The sequence below is a fragment of the Phodopus roborovskii genome, unplaced genomic scaffold (genome assembly GCF_943737965.1).
Source record: "Phodopus roborovskii unplaced genomic scaffold, PHOROB, whole genome shotgun sequence".
Classification (NCBI taxonomy): Eukaryota; Metazoa; Chordata; class Mammalia; order Rodentia; family Cricetidae; genus Phodopus; species Phodopus roborovskii.
The window spans coordinates 4,665,640-4,686,952 of NW_026126558.1; the positions used below are offsets into that span (position 1 = coordinate 4,665,640).

The window sequence follows — 21,313 nt, forward strand, 5'->3', positions numbered from 1 at the left end:
CCCAGGCAGCCTGGCTGCTCTGGAAATGCAAGACACACGTGAGTGGAGCTGGGACTTGTTGTACCTTTGGGATGTTTATTGGCACCCATCTGTAGCATGAATGAAGAATGAGCAACCCAGTAAGTCACTTGCAGCCAAGGTTGGCCCTGCCTGTGTGAGGCTGTGTGGCTCTCCTCCTACTTGGGGTCTATAAAGTTTGTAATACCTAGTTTTTGGCTTAGTGCTTGAGATGGAAGGAAGGCAGAGGGGAGTTAAGAAAGCCAGGAGTAGTTCCCCAGGGGCTTTCCCCCAGCTGGAGAAAGGAGGTTGGGGGACTGGGAGCAAGGCTGGACTCATTGTTGCCTCCAAGCAGGCTGTGCATTTACCACTTCCTGACAAATACACCCTGACTTTTCAGGTGTCTCCCTCACATACACTGACAGTCCTCCAAGGCACCCTTAAAGGTATGGTGGACATGGCTGACACAACCTGTCACAAAGCACCCTGCTCTTCCCTCTGAACTCAGCAAAGATGTCCTTTGCATCTCGTGGAGTGTGGCGCCCATTCTCCCCTTTGTCAATCTCCAAAGTGTTGAGCCCACCGCATCCTAAGCTTGGAGGGCAGAAAGAATATGACAGACATGATCTTGGCCTTCTTGCTTCAATAGAAGTCAGAAAGTGGGTGGCACAGGCAGCCATGTCTGAGCAGATCCTGGGACCTGCGCAAAGAGGGAAGTCTGTGGAGTTGAATGGAAGACACTCCATCAGGAGTTCTGAGTTCAGTAGGCTATTGGCAGAGGGAGGGGAAGGAAGCAGTGTTCAGGGAACTGCGTGGTAAAGGCAGGACCTTAACACGGTGACCTGTGGTGGGAACTTTTACCCTGGACTTAGACCTCCACTCTCACTAGACCCCGATGACAAGTGATGCTTCTTCCAGATCTCCCACCACCTCCCTGCAGTTACCACATAAGGCCTCTGCTTCCTTTAGTTACCTGCTAGGTGTCTTTACTATTTTCACCCCACAGCAAGAGGGTGTCATGGAGGAGAGAGATACATGGTTGCCTTTCCCATTGGGGGCATGTGGCTTCCTTAGTAATCTCCACAGACAGTAGGCAAAGTCCCATGCAGAGATACAAAGCCATCTCTAAGTCACCTGGAGAGCACGGACTATGTCCTACTTCAGACATTCTCTCTGTATGGGGGTGGTGCCCCTTGGGACTGACATCAAGTTATATGGGCCATGCAGAAAGCTAAGTGGCCTTATTGTGAGGCTGGAGGTAGGAGCTGCATCAAACTACTCACCTTTTTCGTGACAACCAACCGGGGTCACCATATTCTAAGTGGCAGTGATCATAGAAACTAAGAAAGATCAACAAGGGAGCTTGTCAATCTGTCAGGGAAGCCAGCTCTTTACAGTGTGTTTGTGAAGCAGGCTGCAGGAAGCCTTGAGAATCCATCTAGAAATGGCATGCATATGGGGAGGGAGATTGCCCTGGGAAGAGAAAATTCCACGCCTCTCAGTCAGCATGATGCAGCACTTACAGTGCTGGTTTTGCCCCTTTCTGAACGCCATTCTGAATAATTTATGGCTCCACCCACAGGAGGCTGCCAGCCTACTGAAATACTGAGGTGTTCACCAGGGCAGTTATGGAACACCAGTAAATAGCCCTGTGTTTCTGTATTCCCATGCCAACTGGACTGCCTCCTGGGTCAGTGTGGTGCACTGGTACCAGCTGGGCACCTTTTTACAGTGTTGCTGAGGCCAGTGAATATGGTGGCTACCCTGCTGTCTAAGTGAACTGAAAGCAGGATTTGCTTTTAAAAGCCCTCGGTGATTTCCTATTGGTGTCCCAGAAAAGCTGCCAAGCCTTAGGTTTGTCTCCTCCTGCCAGTGCTGTGCTGGGAATCTGGTATGTGGCCTTGTTCATCTTACTTTATAGAGAGTCTTTCAATTTCACTCAGTCCATTCTACAAAGAGAAAACTAAAGCTGGGAGCAAGGGGGCAAATCTGATGTACAGTGAACTGACTTTTAAGGAATCGGGCTAGGAATGTGGTTCAATGGTTCAAGTGTTTACTATGCAAGCATGAAGATTAGAGTTTGGATCCATATCGGTGAGCTCTGGGATTGATTGAGAAAGTCTGTCTCAATGAATAAGATGGAAATGAATGATTGAAGAAGGTTCACAATTTCAACCTTGGGCTTCCTTATGCATGTACATATGCACAGGAGTATATGCACCCCTGCATGTCCCCACATACATGCAAACAGGCAGACACACATGACACCCAGCCATGTCCATGGAAACAAAATGTCAATAGTTGCATCCCTGAATCTGGCTACTGTTCAAAAACCCAGCTATCTCGTTGGCTTTATCTGTCTTCATTTCGCTGTGAACAGTTTCCTTTTTCACAGACCATACAAGTTGGTGGGAAATGAAGACCTTTGGAATGTTGGAGAATACACATAGTTTTTATTAAAACTTGTTACACAGATGCAGAAGAAAGCTTGGCTCCTACAAATCTGAGCATGCTGCTTCGAGCCTGCTTAATAGAACCCTTAATCATACAAATACATGCACACTCACATACACACACACACACACACACAGAGAGAGAGAGAGAGAGAGAGAGAGAGAGAGAGGGAGGGAGGGAGGGAGGGGCGCTTCAGTTTAAGAATTGACTTAAGCAGGGCAGTGGTGGTGTATGACTTGAATCCCAGCACTCAGGTGGTAGAGGAAGGTGGGTCTCTGAGTTCAAGGACAGCTTGATATGCAGAGCAAGTTCCAGGACAGCCAAGGCTACCAAAAAGAAAAACAAAACAACAACAAAAACCCCAAACTTCTGTCTTTGAGACAGAGACAGAGAGTTCTTTACTTTAGGGTAATTCAAAAACAGTGGTGTATTTGAGTAGGAACCATATTTGCATTTTATACTTGGATCTTTTCTCTGGTTGTATGTCAGCTGATAATTCTCCTGAGGTTTGGAATAGTGATGTTGAGCTTTGGCTCTGGGTCAGTTGCCATTGTGAGGGGAGCAGCCAATACTCTACAGTGTGCTATGACTGAATTAGAGCAATCTGGTTAGGGTGGCACATGTATTTTCCACTTAAGATGTTTTTGGTTTGTGGTAAGAATGTTATAGTAAGTTGAGTCTTGGTGTGTGTGTGTGTGTGTGTGTGTGTGTGTGTGTGTGTGTGTGTGTGTGTACATGTGCACGCCAGTTAAAATTTATGAGACCTGTCTCCCTGTGGTGAAACTGTCATGCATTACTTCTTTGAATTAATCCACCAATAGTTAAGAATTGTGTTAATAAAGTTTGCTGTCCACTGGCTGCAACTGAAGCATTGTAGAGCTACAGAGTCCCCTTACCTTACACAGTGCATGCTGGAGAGTGATGGTGGAGTTGTGTATGCCTCCTCTAGTCCATGTCTCTCCTCAGATATGTCTTTACTGGGTGGGCCACATTTGGCAGGACTCTTGTTTGGCTAGATTCTTGAAAGGGTATTGCCACTGATGTCTTATAGGGTGTATGTGGGGACAGCCTACATGTGATGGGTCTGGCAACAGGGCTTGGGCTGTGGGAGACAGATTTGGAAGAAGGTGGGAATGAGGGGCGTGTCCTGGGAGATAGAGAGATGTCACCTGGGAGACAAGACAAGAGCATCTGAGTGACAAGAAGCTCAGGGGATAGGAGAGCTAGGTCATGACCTCCAGTTGGGCAAGGTGTCAGATTCAGAAGGAAAGGGAGGCTAGACAGGGATGCTGGCCTGAGGCCCAAGGCCAAGAGGATCTGGCCCCTGTCGGGTAGTAGTGGCTTTGGGAGTGAACATTTGGCCTCTCTTTGGGTTTTAGGTCCAACCAGAAAGATGCCCTCCAGCGCTAGTGCAGTGGACTTCTTCCAGCTTTTTGTTCCAGACAACGTGCTCAAGAACATGGTGGTACAGACCAACATGTATGCCAGGAAGTTCCAGGAACGCTTTGGCAGTGATGCTGCCTGGGTGGAGGTGACATTGACCGAGATGAAGGCCTTCCTGGGCTATGTGATCTCTACCAGCGTCTCACACTGTGAGTCAGTACTCAGCATTTGGAGTGGAGGCTTCTATAGCAACCGGAGCCTCGCCCTCGTCATGAGCCAGGCCCGCTTCGAGAAGATCCTCAAGTACTTCCATGTCGTGGCCTTCCGGTCCAGCCAGACCACACATGGGCTCTACAAGGTCCAGCCCTTCCTTGACTCCCTGCAGAGTGGCTTTGATGCTGCCTTCAGGCCATCTCAGACCCAGGTGAGGCCTGTGTGTGTGTGTGTGTGTGTGTGTGTGTGTGCACGCCATCTCAGACCCAGGTGAGGCCAGTGTGTGTGTGTGTGTGTGTGCGCACGCGCGTGCGGGCGTGCGTGAGAGAGACAGACAGATAGACAGACAGAAGAGAAAGAGAAAGAGACACAGAGAGAAAGATAGGTGCCATTAAATACCCTGAGACTTCTCTTGGCTAGGCACAGGGTTTAGGATGTCCTTTGTCCTGTCCAGCCATACTTTTTCCAGTGACTTGCACAAGTCTTTTTAAAGCCACTAACATACTGTTGATTTTATGATCCAAACATGTTAGTAAGGGATAGTAGGGGCTAGAACTCAACCCCCAGACAGTTGGAATTCAACAGTTTGTTCAGAGGTACAGATCTTTCCACCCACTCCTGTTCCATGGCTCTTCCTGCCAGGCTTTACACAGTCTAGCCTCAGGATCCCTGTCATTTCATTGAGGGGCACAGACCTGGTAGTATGCTGGACAGTGAGGGAGTGAGCTGGAATTGTGGCTGCTCTTTGGTCATTGGGACTTCTTCCATGCAAAGGTCCACCTGGTTACTCAGGGCAGAGCTTGGAGCCTTCCCTAGGGTCTGGTGACCCAAGCACCTCTGGCACAGCCCCCTAACTCCTTCCAGATGTCCTTAACCTGCTCCAGGAGGCCAGTGCTCTAGTGGCTCTTGGCTCCTGGTCCACCCTACCTTCCATGACCACTGTACTTGGCGCTGTCATGTTGTCACACAGTCTAGTGTCAGACTCTTAGACTTTCCTCAGAATTGCTCCGTTGATTTGGCACATTGAGGAGGTAGCTGATATATGTAAAGCTCTCTAACTCAAATTAAGAAGTTGTGTGCCTTCATAAGTAAGATGAGTGCTCTCTATGGAGATATCTGGTTACACAGATGCACCATTTTTTATGCCCATGACCATCTTTTAAGAAGCTCCTGCTAGTCTCCCACTCCCAATGTTTGCTTCTGCCAGGGTCTGTAATGTTCCTTTATTCTGCACAACTGGAAATGTCAGAACTTTTGTGGGAGATATTATCATGTCTCCGATCCATGGACTTCTGAACACTCTGCACAGATTTCCCTAGTGTTCTAGAACTTGCCAGCCACCTTGTAAGACCAGAGGTGGGGTGGTGGGAGGGGATGGCAAGCTACAATCTTGCCTGGGAACTTGTCTGCCTTTTTCCTGTTGAAACGATGCTTTCCCCCACAACCTTGTCAGACATGGGGTCAGACTTTCTCTGGTTCCCAGGAGTGACCCAGAGCCAGCTCCCCTGTACCACCACCACCATCATGACTGCCCTGAACACACAGATGCTCAGGAACATGTGTGCAAGACACACACACACACACACACACACACACACACACACACACACACAAACTCTCAGTGTGGAATCTTGAGGACTACTGTACTCCCTAATGTTACCCTTTGCAAAAGGTTTTACAGAGTCCTCTGAAGACCCCGGAATCTGCCAGCAAACAAAGAAGCCATTTTTGTGTGTGTTCATATAAAAGTACAAAATAGGTGTTACTTTCGTCAAAACTGGAGTCAGATTAATCAGAGAAATATCCCTGGAGAGGGATTATGCAAATAAGAGATGTTTTGTCTACCATACCTGCTACCTGGCACACACAAGTAGCTTGTTGCACAGAGGGGACTCAAGGATAGCAAGGTATGACAGAGATGATGCTGTTTTCCCCAGAGGAGGAGTGAGACTCGGAGATTCTTGCTTGCCCTGCTGGGATTCGCTTATAAATGTGTTTGAACATCATGTGGAGATGCACTCCCTGGCTCACTGAGGAGGAGGACACTTGGGTGGCTGAGAAACAACAGATGCATGGTCTAGACAAGGAGATGGGCAGGGCAAGAGCAGGGACCTGGGGATACCTCAATGCCACCTTCCCTGTTCCTATGACCTCCTTAGATATTTCATTTTTGCTAGAGAGTTCCACGTGGGACTTTGAATGTTTCATAAGCTGCAAGGAGTCAGGGACTGTGAGGAACTGGGCATGAAGGTCTGGGCTGCAGCACAGGCAGGCCAACTTGTCTGTTCCCATACCAAGCAGAGGCAGGGGCACATCCTGAACTCACCTTCAAGATTCCCAACAGTAAAACCCCAAGGGACAGAGTGTGGCAGTGCATACCAGTGAGGTGTGACTGATATTTTAAAATAAATATCTATTTTTATTTTATGTATATGAGTGTTTTGCCTGCATGTGTATAAGTGTGCAGTACCCACAGAGATCAGAAGAGGGCATTTGATCCCTTAGAACTGGAATTCCACAAGGTTGTGAGCCTCCATGGGGATGCTGGAAACCAAATATGGGCCCTCTGCAAGAGGAACCATCTATAAAGTTCTGAGGCTGATGCATTTTAGAAATAGAACCAAAGGCACTGTTACCAAAGGAATTCTGGGTCACAAGCACAGAGCTTACCTTCTAGAGTGCCCATGCAGGCCATGGACTGATATGGCTCTTTGGGAGGACCTCATGTTCTGAGCTGATTCAAAGCTGTGGAGAGAGACACATTTGACCACTGTCTCTAGGAGCTGAGATCCTACAAACTGTTTCTGCACGTGGCCAAAGGCTATTTTAGATGCTATGTGGTCTCTATTGGGTCTTGTCCCTTCTTTCATGTGGCCCTGAAGCTGCAGTGGATGAGAACAGGGGATTATTCCAGTAAATTTTGTTTACAAAAATAGGCTGTGGTTTGATGCTCCTCCATCTATAGCATTGTGTGCAGTGTGGAAATCAGTGTGTATGCACATTATCTTTTTTAAATGCAGATATGCACTCTCATTCAAAATTGTGGGATAGAACTGGGGAGAGAATTGCAGTGTATACTGTATTGTCACAATGTTCTCAAAAGTTTCCCAAGCATTTTAGTTTGACAGACCAACTTGAAGTCTTTTTATTTTATTGTTCTGTCTTTGAAAAGGTCATAGAATAATGTCATCAAGAAGTTGACATAGGTGAAATACAGTCAGTAATTGCTTAGGGGGTGTGGAGCTGGAGAGATGGCTCAGTGGCTAAGAATGCTCACTATTCTTGCAGAGGATCCAGGTTCAGTTCAGAGCGATTATATTGGACAGCTCACAACCTCTTGTTCCTCCAGCCCCAGGGAATCAGATACCTCTGGGCCCTGTAGACACCTTTGGAAATGTTTTGTTTGTTTGTTTGTTTGTTTGTTTTTATTCTTTGGGTCCTGCCACCCAGCTCCCAAATAAATACACAGAGACTTATTTATGATTGCCCCACCATAGCTTGGCTTATTTCTAGCCCACTTTTCTTAAATTATCCTATCTACCTTTTGCCTCTGGGCTTTTACCTTTCTCTAGTCTACATACCTTTCTTTCCTTCTTACTCTGTGGCTGGATGTGTGGCTACGTGGCTGGCCCCTGGTGTCCTCCTCTCCTCTCTCGATCCTAGATAGATCCCTTCCCTAGATTTCTGCTCATATTTATTCTGTCTTTCTGGAAGCCCTGCCTAAATCTCTCCTGCCTTGTTGTTGGCTATTCTGCTCTTTATTAGACCAATCAGGTGTTTTAGACAGAGTAACACACAGAGTTAACTTCACAGAGTTAAATAAATGCAGCATAAAAGAGTGCAACACATCTTTGCATCATTAAACAAATATTCTATAGCATAAATAAATGTAACACATCTTAAAATAGTATTCCACATACACCTTCACTCATGTGCACATATACCCCCCACATACACACACACTTACACCTTCACACACATTGACACAAGTTGGGCCTGGAGACTCTAGGCTAGCTATTATAGATCACTGATACAGGCAACAGTCATAGCTGGTTCCATCCCAGTGATGTAGAGTTTTGACATGACCCAAGGACCTAGGGTTCCAGACATTCAGAGTCACCAAAGGGGCCTGGAATGGTGGCTCTGAGTTTGTTGTCTCATGCCAGTGAAGACTACAGGAAAAACCAGTGTGGGACTATGTAAAGAGGCTAGCAAGAGCCAAGGTCATCTCTGCTAAAGGAACACCAGCTGTGCGTCAGGATGTGGTGAGTGTTCCCATGCTTAGCTGAGCCCTCCCTAGAGCAGTGTAATTACACTAACTCTTCACAGGTAAAGAGACTCCAGGTCAGAGAAGTCAGGCAGCTTAGTCATGGTCACATAGTGTTGAAGGTGTTGCTGAGAGCGGAGCTTGTACTGCTCTGTGAGAACTTCCTTTTTTCCCCCAAAGGTGCTACATGAACCCCTGATTGATGAGGACCCCGTGTTCATCGCCACATGCACGGAGCGTGAGCTGCGGAAGAGGAAAAAGCGGAAATTCAGCCTGTGGGTCCGCCAGTGCTCTTCGACAGGCTTCATCATCCAGGTGAGCCAGGGCCATTGTTGATGGGGTGAAAGGCACCAGAAATGGGTGCTTCTGGGGATATGCAGGCATTGGGGAGATGCAAAGGATGAAGTGGAGTATCACAAGACTACTTAGTTCACTCTCTTCTCACTGTATGTCACATTTGGCCCAGCACTCTGGCAGAGGCCAGTCTAGTCTCACTTTGTCTGGTGTGGGGTAGCTGGTCCTTGGAGAGGACAGCGTCATACCTGACTCCACCCCTGCCATGTAGGGTTTTTGACATGACCCAAGAACCAATGAATGGTGCCAGACACTCAGAGGCACCAAAGGTGGCCAGGGAGACTGGCTTTGAGTTTGTCTCAGTGGAATAAGAATTAGGTAAAGGTGAGAGGGTAAGGAAAAGAAAGAAAGCCCCTGAGAGCTGGAGGATTTCCAGGAGGTAAAGCCATCAGACTTCCTTGTCTAGAGTTCATCTGGGGCATGGCGGAGACTGCACAAGGGCTGGAATCATTGCTTTGAGATTGGTTAGTCCTTGACTGTTGTGGGCTGAGCCAGTAGAGGGCCCACGTGCCCATGCATGTCCCCTAGCTCAGATATGGAGATTATCATGTATTATTCAGGCCATTAGAGGTGGTTGGAACCCCATTCTATCTCTGGGTCCATCAACAAAGTGCTGGCCTCGACTGTCTGCTGCCGGTTAGTCACTGCCTTGTTGCTACCTCCAACCTTACAGATGTCTCAAGTGCTGTTACTTGCTCTGTGTTCTCTCTGTTCACATTTACATGACCAGCCCACAATTTCAAGTCCACCTGCAATGGATTTTGCATGAAAATATCATGCAAAACACTCTAGAAATAACCGGCTCTTAAGTTCTGTGCCTTTCTTGAGTAGGGAGATAGAATCTGAGGTCTACCCTGAGAAGTGAGTCATCCGTTTGCCTGGCATATCCACTCTGTAATATCCACTCTGTGTACTCCACCTTCCCATAAGCCACCTTGCTGTTGTCCCTATCAGATCACAGTGCCTGTGCCCCAAATGAGCCATGTTTCCTTATAGTAACCCTCAAACAAAAGAGTCATGACGCTGACCACTCAGATTTGTCAAAAATGTGTGACAGAGTGCATCTTCTAGACGCAGGTGATAAGTTCTTGAACTGATAAGGAAAGAGAAATAGAGTTGAATGCTGGGTTGCTAAGATCTGTGCTAAGAAGGAATCTCCCTGGGAAGCTGTGAAGAAGGGAGGTTTGAGCTCATTTTGTTGGCATATCTCAAACTGCAAATTTTGTAGTCAGGGCATGTGACAAGAGAGAATAGTACCATCTTAAAATGTCGCTGGGGGCCATGCATCAATCCTAGGATAGTGGTGATGACTGAATTTAAAAAAGTACTTTGGGGATGTAACTTGGTAGAGCACTTTCCTGGCATGCACAAAGCCCTGGATTTGATCCCTAGCACCTCATAGCCAGGGATGCTAGTTCATGCCTGAGGCATAAGGATCAGAAGTTCAAGATCGTCTTCTGCTACATACAAGATCAAAGCCAGGCGGTCATACATGAAATACCCTGTCTAAAAACATAAATAAAAAAAGAAAAAATGACTTCACAGTGCACTTGTAGGCTGCATGCAACAAATCATTCTCATGAGCCAGGAAAGTGGGGCTCCAAGCATGCAGTCTGCGTGCTCACAACTGCACAAGCTGTGTGTGATGCAGCCATGCCGCCGCTCTAGCACCCACACTCTGTGTCTCCAGTATCTCCAGACACCTCCACCATCTCACCTGTGTCTTTCCTGTAAGTACCAGTTATGCACTTTTGTGCAGTTTGCCCATGACTGCATCATGCATACCCCTCCCCCAGCTCCTCACACAGATGCTGATGAGATGCACCAGTTTCACGTCCACAGATACAGTCTGTACTACTACCAGCAGGGGACCCCAGTGCTATCCCATTCTGAAGAAGAGATAGTCATGCCAGTAAGTGTAAGGGGGCTTCTGGATCATTTTTCTAGAGAACTCAGTACACCAGACTCCAGTGACAGTGAGTGAAATGTCAGCTGGTATAACTCAGTGGCCAGATCAGTTGCCACCATGGCCCTCATGTTATTTGAAGGAGTCAGAGGGAGAAGCCAGAGGAATGCTGTTGAGTTCCAGACCAGCCTGGGCTACAGAGTGAGACTATATCTCTCAACAAGTTTAGAGGTTCTGTGAGATGGATCAATGAGTAGAGGTGCTTGCTGCCAAGCCTGGCAATTGAGTTTGATCCCTGGGTCCCACATGATGGAAACTAATCCCCCCTGTTGTCCTCTGACTTCCACATACTCACCATGGTGTACAGTGGCATGTTTACAGGTAGGCATATATATATGTGTGTGTGTGTATACATATATACATACACACATACACACACACACACACATACATGCAATAAATAAACTAATACATTTCATTTTTACACTATAGAACTTATTATTGTATAGTAGTGAGTTCTGCACTTGGGAGTCTCTGGCACCTTTCTAGGGCTGCTTCCAGATTTCTTGACAGGGAAGGGAAGGCTGTTGGCTCAGCAGAAGTCCTTGTTGCACCATGGCTGCACCTTGAGAAGAGTACCTGGACTTGCCCATGTGGGCAAAGTGCTGGGCAGTTTGAGATGGTCTTGCAAATGTGTGTCCCAAGCCAAGGAAAAACTCCAAGCTGCCCATTGCTGGTGTTTGGGGAAATTGCCAGTCCCAGGAGGGCAAGCTCCTGGCCTAGCTTTGAGTCCTGGTCATCTCCAAACCTGTACACAAGGCAGTACACACCAGTGACCACAAACTTGTGTCCCAGAACACACCAGTTTCCAGCTGCACCTATCAGTGCTGGTGGAGGTCTTTATAATTAGTGTCTCCTCCTAATTTAGTTTTATCTTCAGCACCCCTCCACCCAAAACCCAGAACATCTGTAACTCCAGTAGAATATATATGAGTTTTGCCTATGTGAGTGTATGTGCACCACATGTGTGCCTGGTGCCTGTGGAGGCCAGAAGAAACTATTGGATACCCTGGAATGATTACAGACTGTCATGAGCCACCATGTGAGTGCTGAGACCAAACATAAGAGCAACTAGTGCTCTTAACCCCAGCCCTAGGAAATGCTTACTGTTGTCTCTACTAGTCACTTTTCTTGTCACTAAGACCAAATGCACGACAGGAAGCAGCTTGGGAGATATTTCTGCTAGTTCAATGCTAGCAGACACAGTAGCAGCAGGAGCAGCTCAGGCCTGTGTTTGTGGGACATTGTGTTGACAGTCAGGAAGCAGAGAGCTCAATAGAAAACAGAGACCAGTGCATAATACTCCAGGCCAGCATACCACACCCTTCAAGAAGACCCCACCTCCAAAAGGCTCTGTAGCCTCTCAGAACAGTACCACCAGTTGAGGACCAACTGTCCAAACACACAAATGTGGAGAACATTTTACATTCTAACCACCTGCAGAAGTAGCCATTTGAGTATGTAGTCAACATGTCCATATAAACCAGCCTGACTGAAGCTGGACAGGTAGAGACATAGACAATCCTCATGGCTCCCAGAGTGATGGACATTCTCAGTCTCATTGTGCCGGAGGCTCTTGAGCACTGGGTAGAAACATACCAGCTGATGTTTTGACTTCAGCCTTGTGTGGTCCATGAACACAAGAGCCACCCATGCCATGCACAGGCTCCCTCCCCTCCTATAGTGTTGGGTGCCAACCCATACACCTGTGGTGCATGCAGTACTTTTTTTAAAACCCTGGAAAATAGTGTTTCTGAAGCTAAGTATGGATGCGTATAGAGTCAGAACAGCTGTGTATTACAGAAGATCCATGGCAGGCCAGGACACACTAACTTCCTGACCATTGCTGAACCCAGAGGCTCTGTTATTCCGCACTGCTTCCTGGTGAAGTGTTGCTCACTCCTTTGAGGGCTTTCTTGCTAAGTCACATTCCTGTGCATTGACCTAAACACAGAGCTGGGCCTTCATGCTCTCTGTTCTCATCAAGAACACTTGTACTTGGTAGATGACCTCCAAACTCATCAGACAGGATGGGTCCTGACATGGTAGCTGGGCCTTCCACATGCTCCTTCTGGGTGTTTCTCAGAGAGCAGTTCTGCCATGGTCAGATTGCTCCAATGTCAGTGTACTCTGCAGGGCAGGGCAGGCATAGGAGAGTGGTGGTATCTGCTGAGCATCTGTCTACAGAAGTCTCCAAGCAGCCCTCCTCCCCAAGAACATCTGTCATACTTAGGGGAAGGAACTAGTCAGTACCCTACATCAACTCCTTCCTCTTCCCACATCCACTCCTTTGGTGGCAGTCATGGAGCTGGTGTGGTTTGCGTGTTAGAGACTGCCGCCTAAGCTCAGCAGCCCTTTGCTTACCTGCCCCTTGAGTGTGTCTGACCTCCATTGTGTCTCTGGGACAGTGAAACAGATGAGGCCTGTTCTGCCTATCTTTGAGCTGACTAGGCATTTTACCCAGTGGGCAGTACCCATATAAGAACATGCCTAGCCCTTCAAGTGACCCTGGCTTCTGGGTTTGTTTTTGGGGGGGGGTTGTTTGTTTGTTTGTTTGTTTTGTTTTTATGTTTGGAAACTTAGAAGCAGGTTTGCATCACTTTTGACTACCAGTTTTACCATCTGTAACTGCTTCTTTCCCACCTAGACTTTTCCAAACAGAAGCCTCCAGGCTAAACCACACCAGCTGCTCAGGGTTTGGGTTGCCGTGGTGGTGACCTAGGACTGCATGAAGTTGATGAGACAATGGAGTGCTTTCCCCATGTTCTCTGACCCCATGTTTCAGGCTATGGTCCATGTTGCCCTTGGCTCTCTGACCTCTGTGTATTTCCATTCAAGATCTATGTCCACCTGAAGGAAGGCGGTGGCCCAGATGGCCTGGATGCTCTGAAAAACAAGCCACAGCTCCACAGCATGGTTGCCCGGAGTCTGTGCCGGAATGCGGCTGGGAAGAATTATATCATCTTCACAGGGCCCAGCATCACTAGCCTCACACTGTTTGAAGAATTTGAGAAGCAAGGTTTGTCCCGTGGCCATCCCAGCACGGGGAAGTGCTGAACACAAATGAAGAGGACAGGAGTGGCCAGTGTAGGCTGTACAAGTGTCTCAGTGGCCCTGTGTCTGGGTTCTGGTGACCTTAAGGTGTGTGAGTCCTGGACTCACCATCTAGAGACAGCGTTGGCACAGAGCTCTGCCAGTCTTCTGGGTATTCGTGTGTGTCTGTTGCTGTGTGGTTCTGGCCATCAAAGGCCTAAAGGAAAAGCCCTAATAAGAAGGGTCTGCAAAGTTCGAGAAGTAGCTACCATCACTAGTGAGTCTCCTTCCCATCTGGCAGAGACCTGTGTGATCAGGAACAATCCCATGGGCTTCTTGGGGCAGGAGGTTCTGTTTGTTCTTAGCAGACTGGATAAGTCTCCCATGGCTTTGACAGAAGCTGGATGTAAAAATGAAGACCTAAATGCTAAGCTGTTCAGAAAGTATCACTTGTAGGCAGAAGCTATTAGAATTGAGGCATTTTGCTCTGCCACACAGTGGACATCAGGCCTTAAAACTGAACCCTCCTACATTGTGGAGGAATTAAGCAGCTTACATCCTGGGCCTTGGAAGCTGCATTGAAGTGAGGGAGCATCCTACCTCTGTGCATTGCAGGCTAGGTAAGGATGACCTTCTGCACAGGGTGGTGCAGGCAGGCTCAGAACTCATCTGTAGCACAAGCTCTGCAAGAGATCAGACTGAGGAGGGAAGGAAAGCTGCAGGAACTGATTCTAGAACACATGACACAGCTGCTTTAGGAGGAGATAAGGCTCTCCGTGAAGCATAGTGGAGAGCTAGCCTACTGCCTGAGCCCGTATGTCTGCAGAGGCATATACATAGAGGTGTAACCTTTGATGGCATGTGCATATGTATGTGATGGTCTACTACTAGATTTACTATCAGCACTAGGAGTTGGACTCTCTCTCTCTCTCTCTCTCTCTCTCTCTCTCTCTGTGTGTGTGTGTGTGTGTGTGTGTGTGTCCTGTGCCAGATGTGCAAAGCAGCATGAGTGATGATACCAGAGCATGGCCTGAACCTTTGGGGCCAGTGTTGCTTCTGAGATCTAAAGGTAAAGGCATTCCCTGGCTCAGCAAGCTAGGAGTTGGGAAAGAACTCTGGCTGGAAGAGAGTGATTGGGTATGGGATTTTGTCTTTTTCTAAGGTTAGGTAATATAAAAATAACACCACTGTGAATTTTGGAAGCATCTAGAGTTACTTAGCTCTTTGCAATTGAGTACCATGTGCTTTGTCTACATTGTATGTCCCTCCCAAGGACTCTGGCTGCATTGTTGGGCCATATTGTTGCATTTATCCATCGCTTACATTAGTCGTGGCCTTAATGACTTTAGGGTGAGTTCTTAGGAGGGGTGGGGCAGAGAGGGAAAGGCCTCAGCAGCTGCTCCTGGAGGTTCTGCTCTCACCAGTTTCTCCTTCCGTGGGTTGTGGATTGGGCACCCTGACAGTGGCACATGTGAGATTTTGCATCTTTTCTGCCAGGAATCTACTGCTGTGGCTTACTGAGCTCTAGGAAAAGTGACTGCACGGGCCTCCCTCCATCCATGTTGACAAACCCTACCACCCCACTTGCCCGGGGCCAGCACCAGATCAGGACAAAGGGGAACATGTCTCTGATCTGCTGGTACAACAAGGGGCACTTCCGCTTCCTGACCAACGCCTACTCCCCTGTGCAGCAAGGTGAGTTGGGGGTGTGAGTGTGGGTATAAGAAGTGAAGGGCATCCAGGTCACAAGCCTGGAGGACCCTTATGCTATCTGTGTCACTAGTAGTTTGTTGTCCTGTCCTGGGAAGGGGCAGGGAAGAGCCTCATGAAGTCCTTAGCTTGCCTTAGCAAGCTGGGAGAATTTGATTGACAAGTGGCTTTGTGGCCTCACCCGCTTGTTAGGGTGTGATGATTCTGTTGTTTAGAACATAGTGATGGGCCACATTCTGGGTGAGAGATTTGTGGATCATTTTATCATCACAGACTCCTGGAAGCAAAGTGCCTGTGTAATCCTGGCTGCCAGGCGGCCCGCTGTTTTCCTCACTAATTCTCTGGGGACTTAAAATCGATTCAGAACAGAGGGACTTAATTAGCCTAGAGTCTGTATTCAAAGTAACTGACAGTTACGACAGTGTTAAACTGCTGAGAAAAAAAAATTGAGAGGTTGCAAAAGAATCTGTAGAGATGCTTCCAGTATGGTATGCACACGAGCAGTTTACATTCCTGTGTGCATGCTGGGTGTGTGACATGCGGGTTCCTGTGGTGTGGCATCCGAGATATGTATGTATGTATGTATGATGTATGTATGTATGTATGTATGTGTGGGTATGTATGTATGTGTGGGTATGTATATATATGTATACATGTACATATATATATACATACACACATATACATACATATGTATATATGTACAATGTATGTGTGGTCATTTAGATGTGTGGTCCACATGTGCTTCTCTGGAATTGTGCATATGTTTATGTTCTCCATATAATGAGTGTTTCTATTATGTCACCTAAAACTAGCCAGCACAGTGGGAAACCCCAAGCTTGCCCAGTGCATGTGGTGCTAGGAAGGCCACCTCCACCTTTGTCCCTGTGTCCCATAGGGACTAGGCGGACAGTGCACAGGCAGGCCAGGGGACAGGCATCATATAGCAGCCATTGGGTGCGATGGAAGGGTGAGGTCCTGTGGGTTTCCTTTTGGTCCCCAGGCTCTGCTGGCTGTGAACTGTGCCATGACTTTGGAGGCACATTGGCTGCATCCCCTTTGTATGTGTAGAGAAAACATTCTGGGGCAGATGTGACAGTGTGTGGGCAACAAAGCGGGGAAGGTTTCCATCCCGGGGCCCTAGGAGAGGCCGTTGGGAGGTGAGAAGGGAGAGGTGAGAGGGGGTTGACCGGGTGTGCAAGGGGTATCCTCCTTGTTTCTCGGCGACATGATCCCACCTACTGTAAGGGGAAGGAGAATCTGCCACTCTTCCCCTCCCAGCAGCCCTTGACCAAGTCAGCCAGTATGGGGAGCAAGAGGGAGCCCCGCCTGCCCTCAGTTCCACTCAGGCCTGTCCTGGCAGTAGTCTGTATGTGCCTCTTAGAGTTGCCTGTGCGTGTCCTTGTCCCTGTGCCCCATGAAGCTACCGAGTCTTGGTGGCAGATGCCTTCGCCCTTGCTGCCTTCAGTGCCCCTCATCCCTCTCTGCTGAAGCACCTGGTGCATGGTGCCAGTCCACTCCCCACCCCACCCCACCCCTTCCCAAGGAACTGGGCAGCCAGGGACATTGGGAAGTGGTGCAGTGCCTGGAAGGGGACTGAGCTCTTGTCTCCCCCACAGGTGTCATCATCAAGAGGAGGAGTGGGGAGATCCCCTGCCCGCTGGCTGTGGAGGCCTTTGCTGCTCATCTCAGCTATATCTGTAGATATGATGACAAATATAGCAAGTGAGTGTGTGGGCAACCGCGTGCAGCCCTGTGGCGGGGTGTGGGGAGGGGCAGCGACGCCAGCACAGTGGTGTGTTGGGAGGATAGTGGTGGCCCAGACATGTTGAAGGACTTAAGATTGGAGCACAGGGACCTATGAAGTAGTCCCTGGCTCTCATCCTGGCCCCAGGTGGCCTACATATGTTACCCACCTCACCTCTAGAGACCTCTGCGCTGCACTCACACCCCAGGCCTCCAGCCCCACTTGAGGACCCTTTCCCTGCTCGTACCCCATTGATGGGCATCTTGGCACACAGTTCAGCCTCCATCCTCTGGACACTGTCCATCCTGCCCCCCTCCCATCTGTCCACAATGCCAGGAGTCAGCTCAAGGCCTTCTTCTGAGTCTTTGGTTCCTTTACACAAGGATGCCCGAGATCAGGTGTGGGCTTGTGCTGTGCACATACAGTGTACAGAAGGCACACGCAGTATGTACAGTAGATTTGTGTGGCTTACATATACACAGAGCCAGCCTGCTAGGTGTCCTGATAACCATAGGACGCTGTTGAGCACATGGATGCTTCCATCACAGTCTTCCTACCTGAGACAAAGCTACTGCAGCTGGCCAGGTAGCTGAGCACCAGCTTGGCTGCCTTTGGACAACCTCCATTATTTGGCCTGTGACCTGGTCAGGAGGAGAGAGCAAGACCTGTGTCTTCTCTGGAGCATCTAACCTTCCTGTGAGAAGCCACCTCTTCTGCCTTGATAGGACACTTGCCACATCAGTGTCACAGTGTTTCAAAGACGGTGGTGGATTAGTGGACACAGGGGTAATGTCCTACTCTAGATACTCTGGTGGTCTTCAGACATGATATGGCCAGGATGCAGAGAAAATATACAGGAAAAGATAATCCTATGATAGGGTTCTGGGCATAGTGTCCTCAGGACCAGTCCCAGGGTCCTGCATCTTCCCCAAGGAAGGACAAATGGATAATGGAAACACGTCTGGGAAAGAGAGAGCACACCACAGGGGCTGGAGCTGAGGGATCAAGTAGTTTAGGAGTGGATGGGCCGAATGGGAGTCTGCAGACAAGGCAGAGTCTGGGCTCTTCTTCCCCGGGAGCTGTTACCAGCTTGCCTGCTGTGTGACTTTTCTGAGGAGAGGGGGACAAACAACTGTCCAACCCAGATTGGGCACTAGTGACAGATTAAAGAAATAGTTCCGCCCAAGTCTAACCTAGTGAACCAGTGAATTCAGCATGGTCACTTAAGAGGAGCATGGGTGACAGCTCACAAAACCTGTATTCTTGGCGCTCCCTCAGCTGGTTGGAGAGTCTTCCCTTCCCAGCATTTGCCAGGGCTGATGTAGTGTTCCACCCCCGAGTTCCAAGAGCTCCCTCAGCCTTGTGGGGTTTGTTTCTTCCTGTGCTTTGTGGGTTTCATTTGCTTCCTGAGTCTTAAAGAGCTTCCCTCCACCAGGGAGTACTTAAACCTCAGGAAATAACTACACAACCTTGTACCTCCCCTCTGTCCCCAGGTATTTTATCTCTCACAAGCCAAACAAGACGTGGCAGCAAGTGTTCTGGTTTGCCATCAGCATTGCCGTCAACAATGCCTACATCCTGTACAAAATGTCAGATGCCTACCACGTGAAGAGGTACAGCCGGGCACAGTTTGGAGAGAGGCTTGTCAGGGAGCTGCTGGGCCTGGAGGATGCATCACCAGCCCACTGAGACTGTGCTGGCCCAGGGGTGGCAGGGACAAGGAGGGAGCCTGTCACCTGCCTGCTTATTGGAGGGCCCACACGTGGCCAGAGGGTCTGCTTTCAGCACCCCCTCCAAAAGAGGGGGCTCCTCAGAGCCTGATACAGGTGACTGAAGGGGCTGTGTCCTCGGAAGGTACCAGCAATAGGACCGGTGGACCATGCTCTACTTTCAAGAGCTTGAGAGATTATGACAGGCTCAAGTTCAGACCAGGCAAGCTTACAATGGACCACTCAGTGCCACCACTCAGCACCTAGGGATGTGTGTGATCACCTTAGACAGCTCTCTTGAAAGAAGAAATGCAATGTGGTGCCATTAAAACTCAGAGTCGATGAGACAAGAGTGGTTGCAGCTTGCCGACTACAAACAGGGTGTTCCTGCTGCATCCTCCATGGGGCTGGTGGAAGGCAGGGCCAGCCGAGAGGGAACTGACAGGTTCACAGTGAAGAGGATGCTGTTTTTTTATTTTTCAATATATCTTCAGGTTATTTTCCTACTGTTGCTTAAGGTCTACTGTGACAAGATGTGTCCCCTCCTCTCACCCCACACACCCTCAGTTTCCTGCATGATCACAGTTCTGTGCCTGGCCTGTGGCTGTGTAGGAAGGGCCAGATGTGGCCACACCTCCCAAGGCCTGGGGAGCCTGCAGGCTGTGCACTTTGTCACCATGTCATTGTTGGCAGAATTACTTGTTTTGAGAAATATGTAGCATTGTGAAAACAAAATCCTTCACCATCATTTCTCCGTGTGTGGTGGTCCCCCAGAAAGGTACAGCTGGGTTGGGAGACCCTGGCTAGGAAACCACCTGGTGACTTGACCTGGGGTTGGAGACTTCCCACAGCAGGGCCAGGCAGCAGCTGGCAGGAAGGCATGTGGAACCCGTAGACCCAGGCCCTTCCTGTCAGAGGCTGGCACATCCCATGGAGCCTCAGCCCCGAGCTGAACCCACTGTCCCCACAGATGGAAACAAGTGATTTCTGCACTCTGCAGCCCCTTCATCTGATTTCCACAGCCACCTAATTTCTTCAGATACAGTGTCCTCTGCGGGGGCTTTGGGACACTCTTCCTCATTCATTCAGTGAGCTGAGGTGTGGCTGGCAGTATGCCCCTCACACCTTGCCACTTCTGTGTCCTCCCTCTCTCCACAAGTACCCTCACTTGTGGTGGGACCTGCGATGCCACGAATCGTGGGCCCGGTATCAGATTGTGTTTAAGATAACTTTTGCTGTACCCTTAATCGGATTGAAAGCACTTTTACCACATGGAGAAATATATTTTTAATTTGTGATGCTTTTCTACAAGGTCCACTTTTTCTGAGTTCAGGTGTTTCCAACACTTAGGGAGACTAACGGAGGCCAATGACTTTTTCTTTTCTGTCCAAACAATAAAAATAAAAATAAAAGTCTATTTAGATGTTGGCTGTTAGTTTGTGGCTTTGTTTCAAAGGTCCTTTGACCTTGCTTTCCCATTGTGTGGCCAGGTATGTGTGAGCTGAACAGTCCTTGGAATCTTGAAGCACTGAACAGTTTATAAAAAGAAATCAGTTAGGAATTGATGTGTGAATATACATATTCACAGTAGTATATTCTCAGTGTAGTTGTCTACCTCCCCCCATTCCCATTATTTTTAGTCTTGGTTGCCTGAGGTCAACTGTGATCCAAAACTATTAAATGGAAAATTCCAGAAATAAACAATCCATAAGTTATAAACTTTTATTATAGCACATTGCAACAGATGTGTTTTATGGTTAACTTCTTACTCTACCTAATTAAACTTTATCACAAGAGTGTAAGTAAAGGAAGAAACATAGTGTGTAATTCCAGCACCCATGGATGGTCCTGGGTCTCAGAAACATAATCCCTGCTGAGTCTCCCCTGACTATAGTTTTACTTGAGACCAGCAGGTGGCGCTGTTCTACAGGTTTCCTCCTGTGAAGTGCTGGAGCCACCCAGGGTGGAGGTGCTGTTTGTGGCTCTGTTGATACTTGTTTTCTCTAAATAGTGGGAAGATGGCAGCTAGGCAGGGGGCATTGGGGCCTGTGAGGCATGAGTGCATTGAAGAGCTTTTCTTAATTTCATGAAGGCCAGAATGGCATGTGGTATGGGGTTAGAAAGTCTTCAGCCTTGGGCCTTGCCTCCACAGGTGTGACTTGGGATGGCTTCAGGCACCCCACACCCTCATTCTGGATTCTGCAGAAACCTGCACTCAAACATACACATTCCCATACACACACACACACACACACACACACACACACACACACACACACACTCACTCATATACACATAATTAGAAATAAACTATTATAAAAGTTCACCTGGAGGCAGGGTATGAAGATGGATGCATTCAATTCCATGCATTTTTAGGTATACATTGAGGATCTGGGGTTAAAGGCTGTGCCAGGATTTTCATTTGAGGCTTTTTTATTTTCCCCATCATTTTGCTATCATGCCCCAGTGCCAAATAACAT

At 48.4% G+C, this 21,313-nt stretch overlaps 1 protein-coding gene across 1 annotated transcript; it reads left to right on the forward strand.

Annotated features, from left to right (window-relative positions):
• Window positions 1-3,821: 3,821 nt before the first annotated feature.
• On the forward strand, window positions 3,822-18,992 carry Pgbd5 (piggyBac transposable element derived 5). Its single transcript, XM_051201437.1, has 6 exons — window positions 3,822-4,258; window positions 8,495-8,629; window positions 13,473-13,653; window positions 15,165-15,362; window positions 16,997-17,102; window positions 18,618-18,992. Exons 1-6 carry the CDS (start codon window positions 3,845-3,847, stop codon window positions 18,811-18,813), a joined length of 1,230 nt encoding a protein of 409 aa, XP_051057394.1. The 5' UTR covers window positions 3,822-3,844; the 3' UTR covers window positions 18,814-18,992.
• Window positions 18,993-21,313: the final 2,321 nt, after the last annotated feature.

What these genes read in the sequence shown, in the direction of transcription:
- Pgbd5 (XM_051201437.1), top strand. Translation starts at nt 3,845, where the DNA reads ATGCCCTCCAGCGCTAGTGCAGTGGACTTCTTCCAGCTTTTTGTTCCA. An exon ending in TCAGGCCATCTCAGACCCAG is followed by an intron (nt 4,259 to 8,494) that starts GTGAGGCCTGTG and finishes TTTCCCCCAAAG; the next exon opens with GTGCTACATGAACCCCTGAT. An exon ending in CGACAGGCTTCATCATCCAG is followed by an intron (nt 8,630 to 13,472) that starts GTGAGCCAGGGC and finishes TTTCCATTCAAG; the next exon opens with ATCTATGTCCACCTGAAGGA.